We start from the raw sequence: 12,335 nt of genomic DNA, 5'->3' as shown, positions 1-12,335 counted from the left end.
TTTGTTGTAGTTGTTGGCCTTGAGGCTTGAACTCTGGGCCTGAGAGCTGTCCCTCAGCTCTTCAGCTCAAGGCTGGAGCTCTACCACTTGAGCCACAGCGCCACTCGTTTTTCTGGAGGTTTATTGGAGATAAGAGTCTCTCAAAAAAAAAAAAAAGAGTCTCTCAAACTTTCCTGCTTGCGCTGGCTTTGAACCATGATCCTCAGATTGCAGCCTCCTGAGTAGCTAGGATTACAGGCATGAGCCACCAGTGCCTGGCTAGAGATAATTAAAAAAAAAAAAAATCAGCAGTTGCCTGTGCTAAAGCGGGATGATAAATGAATGACAAGATTTACAGGATTTGGGGCAATGAAATTACATATTCAGTGTTCACTGCAATGCTGGATACATGACTCTGAAGTTAGTCCAAATCCATAAAAAGGAACAACCCAAAGCGAACCCTAGCTGGTGCCGTGGCTCACACCTGTCATCCTAGCTGCTCACCAGGCTGTAAGTCTGTAAGACTCCCCTCCCCCTTTTTTTCTTTTTGTCGGTCGTGGGATTTGAACTCGGCCTGGGAGCTGTCCCTCAGCTCTTCAGCTCAAGGCTAGCGATCTACCACTTGAGCCAAGAGCCACTTCCAGCTTTTTCTGCTTACGTGGTGCTGAGGAATCGAACTCAGAGTCTCATGCATGCAAGGCAAGCACTCTACAACTGAGCCACCTTCCCAGCCCCACTTCCAGTTTTCTGGTGGTTTATTAGAGATAAGAGTCTCACGGCCTTTCCTGCCCAGGCTGGCTTTGAACCGCGATCCTCAGATCTCAGCCTCCTGGATAGCTAGGATTTCAGGCGTGAGCCACTGGCGCCCGGCCTGTAAGACTCTTATCTCCATCAAAAAGACAGAAATGGAACTGTGGCTCACGTGGTGGAGCACCAGCTTTGAGTTCGAGCCCTAGGACGGGTACGAAAAAAATAAATAAAAGGGCGCTGAGCAAGTTGTGAGCGCGGCGCCGGCTCCGAGGAGGAGAGCGGCTGCCGAGGGTCCCGGCCACGCTGCGAGGCCGCGGGCTGCCCCAGCGCCGCGCTGTCCAATCCCGTGGCAGATTGGCGCCCAGACCACGCCCCCGCGAGCCACTGGGCCTCCGATTGGACGAATTCGGAGGGTGTGGCCGGAAGGTAAGGGTCTGATTGGCAGGGGCGTGACCTAAGTCGCTCAGCGGAACATGGCGGATCGCGGGAGGAAGCGGCCCTGCGGCCCGGTAGGTGGCGGCGGGTCGGGTTCTAGCGGCTCCGGGCTAAGGTGAGAGCGAGCGCCGTGGGGCCGGGGCGGGCGCCTCCCGCCGCCCGCGCGCCACTCAGCCGAGTCCCGAGTCTCCCAGGCTGGGCGCCGCGTGCTCCCCGCCGGCATCCCGGGCAGGGCTCACCCCAGGCCGGGCCCCTCCGGGCCCCTGCTCGCAATCACGAGATCTTTCGTAGCGACCGTGCCTCAGTTCCTTCTCTTGGTGACGCACTCAGCAGTTATTGCTCACAGTGTGCCTGGCCTGATCCCGGTGTTTGGTCTGGCAGTGTTCAGGGGTTCCCTGGCTTCCCCTGTCTCGGTTTAGAGGGAGCAGCAAGCGTCCTCCCCGCACAGATGTCGCCTTTCAGCCCCACAACCCCCCCCCACAGTGGGGATGATACTGAGGTTTGAACTCAGAGCCACACTTGCTAGACGGGCTCTCTACCACTTGAACCACACCTCCAGCACCTTTTGTTGTTCGTTATTTTCAGATACGATCTTCTACTTTTGACTGGCTATGTCTCCCTTGTAGCTGGGGTATTACAGGTGTGGGCCATCACATTCAGCCTTCAGTGCCTCCCCCACCCCTTTGATAGGACTGCCATTTGAACTCAAAGCTTCAGATTTGCTAGCAAGGACTTTAGCATTTGAGAGGGGTCTCCCAGCCCCTCATCTTAATCCTGCTCTTTTGCCTTCTCCAGGGTGAACATGGCCAAAGGGTTGAATGGCGAAAATGGAAGCAACAGAGTAAGTAAGGGGTAAGAGTATGTCTGTGCCACCCGGCCTGAGGACCACTCCAGCAGTGGGAAGGGACACAGCCGGTGGGGGGGGGGGTCCTGTCTGCGCATCCCTAACCTCCCAGAGTCCAGGATGACTCACTGAGAGGGAACTATGTCCTCACTACTCCCAACTCCCTCTGCCCCATCAGTCAGAGTGTTCGTTCTCTTGTTCAGAGAAAGAAGAGAAAAAGAAATGGAAGGACCTTAAGATGACCAAAAAGCTTGAAAAGCAGCGAGCACAAGAGGAGCAGACCAAGCGGCAGAAGGAGGAAGAAGAGGCAGCTGCCCAGAGGAAGGACCAGGGTACAAGGCTGGGTCTTGGGAGGCGTATGGGTTATTGCCTGAGCAGCTGTCTTGTCTGGAGGCAGGGAACAGAATGTCATCTATAAAAGCCCTTAGGGACCAGGGGTTCACACATTGTGACCTGATAAACTGAGGCCCAGAAAACCTACCGGTCCTAAACTTCTATTTAAGGAGATTCAAGCATGTGGAGATTAAGTTGCTGGGTACTGATGACAAATGCTTATAATCCTTGCTACTCAGGCTGAGATCTGAATATCAAGGTTCAAAGCCAGCCCAAAGTCTGTGAAACTCTTATTTTTTTTTTTACATTTCTTTTTTTATCTTTAAGTAGCTATACAAAGAAGTTCCCATTCTACAAAACAATATATGAGTACAAAGTGTCTGACATTGTCACCCATCTCTCTTATCTCCGGTTAACCAGCAAAAAGTTCGAAATGAAGATGCGGCTCAAGTGCTGAGTGCCAGCCTTGAGCAAAAAAGCCAAGTTAGAGTGTGAGGCCCTGAGTTCAAGCTCTAGTACTAGAGAGTACGCGCGTGTGCACGCACGTGCGCGCACACACACACACACACACACAAACATATACTTTATACCTCTACAACTTTTTTTTCCTTTCCTACCTCCTTCTCCCTACTCCCCCACCCCCTAGTCCTGGCAGGAAAACTAGGACACTATTTTTTGTTATTCCTGAGTCTTGAACTCGGGGCTTGGGCGCTGTCCCTCAGCTCTTCAGCTCAAGGGTAGCACCCTACCACCTGAGCCACAGCACCACTTCTGGCTTTTTCTGCTTATGTGGTGCTGAAGATTGAACCCAGGACTTCATGCATTCTAGTCAAGAACTCTACCATTAAGCCACATTCCCAGCCTATCCTTGAGCTTCTTTTGCTCAAGGCTAGTTAGTGCCCTACCACTTAAGCCACAGTGCTACTTCTGCGTTTGTCTGAGTAGTTTATTGGTGAGTCTCATAGAAAGCTGGGTGCCAGTGGCTCATGCCTGTAATCTTAGCTACTCAGAGGCTGAGTTCTGAAGATTGTAGTTCAAAGCCAGCCCAGAGGTGGCGCTGTGGCTCAAGCCTTGAGCTAAAAAGCTCTGACAGCGCCCAGGCCCAGAGTTCAAGCCCCAGGACCAACAACAACAAAATCTAGCATTGTAGTGCTGGTGGCTCATGGCTGTGATTCTAGCTACTCAGGAGGCTGAGATCTAAGATTTAAAGCCAGCTAGGGAAGGAAAGTACAGGAGACTTTTTTGACCATCATGGTGCTTGAACTCTGGGTTTAAACACTGTCCCTCAGCTCCTCAGCTGAAGCCTAGCACTCTACCATTTGAGCCACTGTGCCACTTCCAGTTTTCTGAGTGGTTTGTTGGAGACAAGAGTCTCACAGACTTTCCTGCCAGGGCTGGATTTGAACCATGATCCTCAGATCTCAGCCTCCTGAGTAGCTAGGATTACAGGCATGAGCCATCAGTGCTCAACCCAGGAGACTCTTACTTCCAATTAACTACCAGAAAGGCAGAAGTGGTACTGTAATTCAAAGTGATAGAGCTTTAGCCTTGAGTGAAAAAGTTCAGGGAAAGTGCCCAGGCCTTGAGTTCAAGCCCCACAAGTGACAAAAAAAAAAAAAAAAAGTTTCATAGACTTTCCTGCCCTGGCTGGCTTCAAACCTCAATTCTCAAATCGCAGCCTCCTGAGTAGCTAGGATTATAGACACGAGACACCCAGTTACCTTCATTTCCTAAATGGTGGTAAGGATGGAACTCTGGGCCTCATGAATGTTTGGAGTACACTTGAGTACACTTCTAGCTCTTGCCTAAAGTAATTCAGCTATGGCTGGTTGAATCAACAGACGTAGAAGCCATGGAGATGAGCCCGCTGTGTCATGTTCACATAAGTAAAGCTTATTGATACTAGCTCCTTATTATTCCCATCTGGCTTCTGGAGAATAAGGCAGGGAGAAAGCCAGAGGAGGTGGACTGAACCCTTGACTTTTACCCACTTCCTGGCCTGCCCCTGCTCAGAGACCACCGTGTCCATTTTCCCCTTGGAGAAATTGAGACCCAGGGAAGGGAAGTGGATTTGTTTTGCTTATCTCAGAATCTCTCCCAGTTGGTAAATCTGTGACCCCGGGACTGAGGAGGCGGAGGAGGGTGGAGTCCTGGCTCACCTTAACCCAGAGCACTTGCCCTGCTCAGGACGGCCCTACACCCTGAGTGTCGCCCTGCCGGGCTCCATCTTGGACAATGCCCAGTCACCAGAGCTTCGCACCTACCTGGCTGGCCAGATTGCCAGAGCTTGCGCCATCTTCTGTGTGGACGAGATTGTGGTGTTTGATGAGGAAGGACAAGATGCCAAGTAAGGACCCACCTCCAGGGTACTGGGGCTCAGGGAGGAGGAGGAGCTGCCAGGGATGGCTGGCTTCATACTGTGGGTGGAAGACAGGGAGGTGATATAGGGGTCAGACTGGGTGGGGCAACTCTTGAAGGGGATTATAATTCCGATTTTTTCCCCCTTTTTTGTGTATACTGGTACTGGGGTTTAAATTCAGCTCAAGCTCTTTTTTTTTTTTTTTTTTTTGGTCCGGTCGTGGGACCTGAACTCTGGGTCTGGACACTATCCCTCAGCTCTTCAGCTCAAGGCTAGTGCTCTACCACTTGAGCCACAGCCCCACTTCCGGCTTTTTTCTTTTTGCTTATGTGGTGCTGAGGAATCGAACCCAGAGCCTCATGCATGCAAGGCAAGCGCTCTACCACTGAGCCACCTTCCCAGCCCCTCAAGCTCTTTTTACTCAAGGCATGGTGCTCTACCACTTGAGCCACAGCTCCACTTCTAGCTTTTTGGTCATTAATTGGAGATAAGGGTCTTAGGGACATTTCTTCCTGAGCTGCTTTGAACTGTGATCTTCTGATTTCAGTTTCCTGAGTAGCTAGGATTACAGATGTGAGCCTCTAGCACCTAGCTCTAAACTCAAGCTTTTGCCCATACCAGAACACATTCCGTACTACTATACTGAGCTGCATTCCCAGGTAGTGGTTGGATCTTGAGCCCTGTCTTTCTGTCTCCAGGACCGTGGAAGGGGAATTCAAGGGGATCGGCAAGAAGGGGCAGGCGTGTGTACAGCTGGCTCGCATCCTGCAGTACCTCGAGTGTCCACAGTAAGGCAGTAACTTCCCTTGGTGTGCGGGAGGGCTGACAGCTAGGAGGAGGCCTTCCCGGGGACCTGCCGAGAACCACGTTCCTTTTTGTTGTGTGCTGTTCCTGGGGCTTGAACTCAGGGCCTAGGTGCTGTCCCTTAGTTTTTTCACTCAAGGCTGGCACTCTACCATTTTATTAGAGCTCCACTTCCGGCTTTTTGGTGGTTAATTGTAGATGAGTTTCATGGACTCTCCTGCCAGGGTTGGCTTCAAACTGTGATCCACAGATCTCAGCCTCCTGAGTTGATAAGATTACAGGCCTGGGCCACCAGTGCCCAGCTAAGAGCCACATTCTTTACTAGGTACCTGAGAAAGGCGTTTTTCCCTAAGCACCAGGATCTACAGTTTGCAGGTATGGCTGGTGGCTGGTCAGCCGGACCCCTGTGTCCTCTGGACTGTCCCCAGACATGGAGAAATCATCCAGTCCCCATTCACTGTCCATGTGGGAGAGCGGGTCTAAGGAGGAAGCCTGAGCTTGGAGTCAAGCAGAAGGTCCGTGACCCATGGTTCCCATGGTTCTTCTTGCCCCCTACCCCCTAGGGCTTCTCAACCCCTTGGACAGCCCCCACCACATGCGCCAGGATGAGGAATCAGAGTTCCGTGAGGGCGTCGTGGTGGACCGGCCCACCCGGCTAGGTCATGGTTCCTTTGTCAACTGCGGCATGAAGAAGGTAGGAGTGGGAGGTGTGCTGTGGTGTACCTCAGTCATGGACGCTCGGCAGCTACAGAGGGCAGGGAAGGGCATCTGGGTAGGGTCACCTACACCCTGGACCAGCCTGTAAAATGAAAAACTCTATTGATGCAAATTTAGGCCTGAAAAGTGCCAAATACAGGACTCAAGAAATGAAGCCAAGCTGGGCGTCAGTGGCTCAAACTTATAATCCTAGCTACTTAGGAGGCTGAGATCTGAGGATCATGGTTCAAAGTCAGCCCAGGCAGAAAGGTCCATGAGCCTCTTATCTCCAATAAACCACCAGAAAACCGGAAGTGGCTCTGTGGCTCAATTGGTAGAGCGCTTGCCTTGAGCTGAAGAGCTGAGGGACAGCTCAGTCCCAGAGTTCAAGCCCCACAACCAACCAAAAAAAAAAAAAAATTAAAAGTCAGGTGCCAGTGGCTCATGCCTGTAATCCTAGTTACTCAGGAGGCTGAGATCTGAGGATCACGGTTCAAAGTAAGCCTGGGCTGGAAAGTCCATGAGCTCTTATCCCCAATAAACCACTAGAAAACTGGAAGTGGCGCTATGGCTCAAGTGGTAGAGTGCTCACTTTGAGCTGAAGAGTGCAGGGACAGCGCCCAAGCCCAGAGTTCAAGCCCCACGACCGACCAAAAAAAAAATATTAAGCCAGACAGGTGCCAGTGTGTCACACTTCTAATCTTAGCTCCTTAGAAGGCTGAGATGCTGAGGATATTACAAGGAAGCCATCCTGGGCTGAGAAGTCCTGGAGATTCCATCTCCAGAATGACTAGCAAAAAGCAGGGATGGAGCTGTGGCTTAAATGGTAGATGGCCATCTGAATAAGCAAGCCAAGAGATGAGGCCATGGGCTGGGGGTATCACTCAGTAGTAGAGAGCTGTCCTTTCTCATGGTCAAAATGAATCTAGACTGTGAATAACAAGTTAAAAATCATCCAGGTACCTCTCCACGTTGCTGTCGAGCCAGGCTGGAGATTGGAGTATTAATTTACTGTTTACTCTCAAGTTTTTGATAGAGACAGAAACAATTATGTGAGATACCTCCTCAAAAAGGGCACTGGTGACTAGCACCTATAATCCTAGTAACTTGGGAGGCAGAGATTGGGAGGATAGTGCTTTGAGGCCAGCCCAGGCAAAAAGACATTTGTGAGACTTCATCTCAAGCAATATCCAGACATAGTGGCATGCATCTGTCATCCCAGCTACAGAGGAAGCACGATGGCTGGGCCCATTATGCACCCCAGTGTCGCAGGGACGGACAGCAGGGCTCCAGCCTACTCTAGTCTCAGCATAAAGGGAGACCCTACCTACATTGTGCTCAAGTGTAAGTTGCCACAGCATGCCATGGAGCCACAGCTCCACGTCCAGCTTTTTTGCTGGTTAATTTCTTGCCTGGGCTGGCTTCGAACTGTGATCCTCAGATCTCAGACTCATGAGGCTGAGGCAAGGATTACAGGCATCAAACACCAGTGCCTGTCTTGTGTTGGTGGTTGTACATGAATGGTCCCCCGTGAGCAGTCTGGGATCGGGTGGAGGAGGGGGGTTGGTAGGTAGACCTGGACTCCTCGGATCTCTTGCTAGTCCTGCAGAGACCCACAGTTCGACCCATTTCCTCTGGCTTCTCCCCAGGAGGTGAAGATTGATAAGAACCTGGAGCCTGGCCTTCGCGTAACTGTGAGATTGGACCAGAAACAGCTCCCAGGTATCTGGAAGCTTCCCCAGGCTCTCTGGTATTCTAGCCAGAACAAGGGTTCAAATCCTCCTCCTTCTTTCTCCCTGTCCCCCGCCTCACCCACAGTGTGTTCTCCCTCCAGAATGCAAGACCTACCGGGGAACAGTTGTGTCTTCGCAGGACCCCCGCACCAAGGCCGGTCTCTATTGGGGCTACACCGTCCGCCTGGCCTCCTGCCTCAGTAAGGATGGCTTTCATCCCCCGAGTGTTTGTCTGGCTCCCATACCTCATCTGGGAGGCAGCAGGGCACCTTGCTGGACACAGAAGTCATCCCGGGGTCCTGGGCTTATCCCCAGAGGTTGTCCTCTGGGCCTGCCTCTCTGAGTGCGCTGCCTGGGGTGCTGTTAGGTGCATCCGAAGAGAAGGATCATGGGTGGGTAATTGGTAGTGGACCTGCATTTCCTGCAGCATCTCTTGCCTACCCCGTAACCTCACTGGGTCCAGCCCTCAGCCCCCCATGAACAGTGTAGGGCCTGGCTGTGCCCCACCCTGCCCCGCAGGAATGCTGGGTACACATAGCCCGAGCGGGGTCCCACTGCGCTGCTCCCCCCCATCAAGGTGCTGTGTTCACCGAGTCACCCTTCCAGGATGGCTACGACCTGACCATCGGGACGTCGGAGCGAGGCTCCGACGTGGCCTCCGCCCAGCTGCCCAGCTTCAGGTAGGTGCCACCCGGCATGGAGGCCAGGGAGGAAGTGCAGAAGCTGGACCTGTGTGTGGGGCGCTGCCACCCAGGGGCCTTTTCAGGGGTCCGGTGGGGCTCTGAGAAGTCCGTGACCCTCCCCTGTGTGCCAGGCATGCACTAGTGGTTTTCGGGGGTCTGCAAGGACTAGAAACTGGAGTGGATGCTGACCCCAACCTGGACGTGGTGGAACCCAGTGTCCTCTTTGACCTGTATGTCAACACGTGTCCTGGCCAGGGCAGCCGCACCATCCGCACTGAGGTGAGCCCCGCTGCACCCCACTGCTGCACCAGTTCCCATGGGCTGGGGTGAGGCGGGGGGACAACGACACAGTTGTGAGTCCTAAGTCCTGGGTTATGGTCCTATGCTCCCAGGCTCAGGGACCCAGGTGACCTGCCCGCTCCGGCCCAGGGCCTCTGTCCCCTCAGCATGCCAAGTCCCTCAGTACCCCGGCTTCTGCTACCTCCTCGTGTGTGGGCATGGCGGCTCTCCCCTCTAGCCCACTGTGTACTGTCCTGGGGAACAGTGTGCCCTGAGATCAGGGAGCCCTGACCTGTGTGCCTGAGGTCCGCAGGGCTCTGACCCTGCCACTGCTCTGGCTCCATTGCTCCTGTCTGCCTCAGACATGGTGACCACATAGTGACCGCCCCGATCTATCTCTTCCTGGAGGCCAAGTGCTGAGCCTGGGGACCAAGAACTCCTGCGCACCATGTTGCCCACCTGGCCCTCAGTACCGGCACCCCCATTTGACGGAGGACAGAGCAGTAGACTGTCCTCTCACCAGCATAAACATGGCCTTTGACCTTGGGCTCTGGAAGCAGGCAGGAGCTGGGCGACTAGACGCCAGCCTCCCAGGCCGCAGCCCGGTGTGTGCCTCTCTTCCAGGAAGCCATCCTCATCTCCCTGGCCACCCTGCAACCCGGCCTCACACAGGCCGGTGCCCGGCCCTCCTGAAGGCTGTGTGTCATCGGGACCCAGATGAAGCGGCAGTGAAAGCAGATTCCCCTGTCACCTGGGACAGACAGCCGAGCTTGTCTCCAAAAATAACCAGCTTTACTGTGACCCGCCCCGACACCCCCGTCTCTCAGCCGCTGCCCTCACTTGCTGCCGGCTGTGATGGCCTTGAGGCTCCCAGCTCTGGCCAGGATGTTGGGCACAAAGAGCAGCCCCGAGGCCCGCTCGATGCTCTCGATGGGCACCAGGAAGCGCTCCAGTGGGAGAGTCTCATCCACAGGGGCATTGGGCATCACGTAGGAGCGCAGCTCGATTTGCCCACCCGCCGCCTCCAGGATCAGCACCTTGAAGAAGTGTGTGGGCACCGCCACGTGGTTCTTGCCAATCACCTGGTACTTCACATAGGACTTTCCGTCGGCCTCCGTCCTGTGAGCAGACAGGCACACTTGGCCAGAGGTTCTGGTTGTACCCAAGGCCACCTCCTCCAGGAAGCCTGGAGACTGCTCCCTTGGGAGGCTTCTATGCCCTTCCTTGAGGCTGAGAACCCTGCAGAGTTCTTGTGGGTCAGGCAGAATGGGAGGTAGTAAACACTGCTGGAAGAGTTGGGTCTCTTGTTTTCGCATCCACCCCTGCGGGTAGAGGTGGTGTACCAGGCGGGCAAGGGCTGTGACAGCCACATGGCAGGCAGGTGCCAGGCAAAAGGCTTCTGGTTTCCCCTTGGCATTTGTCTCCATTGCATTTATAGCACCCCAGGTGCCACCTTGGCTTGCCTGTGCTAAGGCCTTGCCATGTGTCCCTCTGACTGAATATCCCCAGGAACTGGTGTCCCAGGCCTTATCCCCTTTTTACAGAGCACGTGGAGGTCATTTGCCCATGGCTCCTAGGGACTAGACAGTAAGTCCTGGGTTCCACGCTGCCTCAGGGCCCAGTCTCTGCAGACCAGAAAAATCACTGATGCCATCAGTCCCCTAGTCCCTGGCGGGCTCAGGTGGAGGAAGTGCTCCACACAGCAGGGTGGGAAGGTAAGAGCCTGAGGCAAGGGGGACCTATCAAGGGACAACACAGGACTGGGGGAAAAGATGTAGGGCTTGGTGTACCAGGACAGGGCAGACATAGGCAAGGAAGACACCCTAAGATCTTTATAGAAATCAAAAGGGGAAACCTGAGCTGGGTGCAGACCGCTCATGCCTGTAATCTTAGCTACTCAGGAGGCTGAGATCTGAGAACCATGGTTCTAAGCAATGAGGAAGAAAAATCATTTTGAGACTCGTCTTGAATTAACCACTCAAAAACTGGAAGTAGCACTGTGGCTCAGTTGGTAGAATGCTAGCCTTGCACTTGAACACAAAGAGGATAAGGGACAGCACCCAGGCTCTGAGTTCAAGCTCCACAACTGACCAAAAAAAGAGGGGAGGGGGACCCATATTACAGGACCCATACCTGTAATACTAAAGGAGGCTGAGGCCTGAAGGCTTGGATTTGGAAGCCACCGAAGTCTGGAGACTCCATCTCCAATTAGCAAGTAAAAAGCAAGACTGGAGGCATGGCAAAATAGATCCTGACTTACCCAGAACCCATCAAAAAGGGGAACTTGACAGAACTTGCCAGAAGCCAGATGGGATGATCCAGAGCCTAACTAAGTTGGCCATCTGGTTGCCGCCTCACCTGGGCAGGAAGAGTGGCCCTGTGCAGACATAGACGTTTTGGTAGGTGCGGGCCAGGCTGCGGCTGTACTTCTCCAGGTTGTTCCAGGCGTTCTGGTTGAGGTGAGGCACCTGGTGGGGGAAGTGGTGCTCAGGAGAACCATACCTGGGACCCCCTCTCCCATCCACCCCAGCTGCCCCACGCCTTGTGGGGTGGACAAGCGTCTGGAGGACACCAATTCAAGGAAGGCCACTGAGTGCCACCCACCCCTGTCATGGGTCCCTCCTGCACCCCACCAGCTCAAAGGAAGGGGCAGAGCCCCCTGGCTGTTCAGAGAGGCTGGGCTATACCTAACCTTGAGAGGGGTCATGCCAGAGCCCCACTCGTTTCCATCCAGAGGTGCCAGAACCCTGCTGGGAAGCTGGCTAGAGTGAGGACAGCATGTCCGGAGTGCAGTGACTGGCACCAATAGCTAGCCAATGTGCGGATCGATTTCCTGGCAGCTACTTGCAGGCAGTGCAGACAAAGGCTAAAAGCTTGGCTCTACACAGCTGGGCTCTTCAGCTGCGTGGCCCTGGGCCAGCGACTGGGCCTCTCCCAGCCAAATTCCCACATTATAACTAATGATGGGCCGGAAGCGGCGCGGTGTGTCCACGGCCACGTCGGAAGAGACGGGTGAGACAGTGTCGATCCACGACACGAAATGAGACCGTGGATGCGCCGGGGGCTCCCCTGCCGGGAGCTGCCGGGGCTCGAGGGAGCCCCGCGATCGGCCGCCAGGAGCGGGGGCCCGGCGCTACCTGGGGCGCGACGTTGCTCAGGTAGAAGGTGTCGTCCATGGCCTTCTGGCTCCAGCGGTGGTTGGCGGCCGCGGCGAGGTGGCCGCGGTCGAAGCCGCTGCCGCGGTAGTCGGCGTTGGTGGCGCGGTGGTAGGCGTGCACGGAGTCGTCCTCGCGGAAGTCGCACTGGCGGCGGTCGCCGTCGCCGCGGAGCCGCTCGGGCCGCAGCTGCTCGATCACCCAGAGCGCGCCGCGGGTGCGCGGGTCGTAGCACAGCGCGTACGACTCGCGGCTCTTGAGCTGCGCCACGCCGGGCAGCCCGTA

The 12,335-nt window shown here is 54.7% G+C and overlaps 2 protein-coding genes across 5 annotated transcripts; one reads left to right on the top strand and one right to left on the bottom strand.

The window, feature by feature from the left end:
• Positions 1-1,174: 1,174 nt before the first annotated feature.
• On the top strand, positions 1,175-9,603 carry LOC105989396 (chromosome unknown open reading frame, human C9orf114). 4 transcript variants are annotated; one of them, XM_013021407.1, is made up of 12 exons: positions 1,175-1,238; positions 1,960-2,005; positions 2,212-2,340; positions 4,529-4,688; positions 5,399-5,488; positions 5,830-5,879; positions 6,068-6,198; positions 7,850-7,922; positions 8,035-8,133; positions 8,511-8,613; positions 8,748-8,895; positions 9,520-9,603. In XM_013021407.1, exons 1-12 carry the CDS (start codon positions 1,203-1,205, stop codon positions 9,586-9,588), a joined length of 1,134 nt encoding a protein of 377 aa, XP_012876861.1. In that variant the 5' UTR covers positions 1,175-1,202; the 3' UTR covers positions 9,589-9,603. The 4 variants fall into 4 exon arrangements, with proteins under 4 accessions (XP_012876861.1, XP_012876862.1, XP_012876863.1 ...); XM_013021408.1 differs by having other exon boundaries at positions 9,304-9,602; XM_013021409.1 differs by having other exon boundaries at positions 9,258-9,602.
• Positions 9,604-9,670: 67 nt separating this feature from the next.
• Endog (endonuclease G) lies at positions 9,671-12,335 on the bottom strand (the record flags this gene model as incomplete). Its single annotated transcript, XM_013021273.1, has 3 exons — positions 9,671-10,014; positions 11,254-11,363; positions 12,033-12,335. Coding segments are annotated over 3 exons (696 nt in total), but the record flags the coding sequence as incomplete, so codon positions are not given.

The sequence above is a fragment of the Dipodomys ordii genome, unplaced genomic scaffold, assembly GCF_000151885.1.
Source record: "Dipodomys ordii isolate 6190 unplaced genomic scaffold, Dord_2.0 Scaffold55, whole genome shotgun sequence".
In the NCBI taxonomy this organism is placed as follows: domain Eukaryota; kingdom Metazoa; phylum Chordata; class Mammalia; order Rodentia; family Heteromyidae; genus Dipodomys; species Dipodomys ordii.
This window is presented reverse-complemented; position numbering and strand designations above follow the sequence as displayed.

Coding starts and splice junctions, on each gene's coding strand:
- LOC105989396 (XM_013021407.1), top strand. CDS start 1,203: ATGGCGGATCGCGGGAGGAAGCGGCCCTGCGGCCCG. Junction 2,006..2,211: donor GCGAAAATGGAAGCAACAGA/GTAAGTAAGGGG, acceptor TCTCTTGTTCAG/AGAAAGAAGAGAAAAAGAAA. Junction 8,614..8,747: donor GCCCAGCTGCCCAGCTTCAG/GTAGGTGCCACC, acceptor CCTGTGTGCCAG/GCATGCACTAGTGGTTTTCG.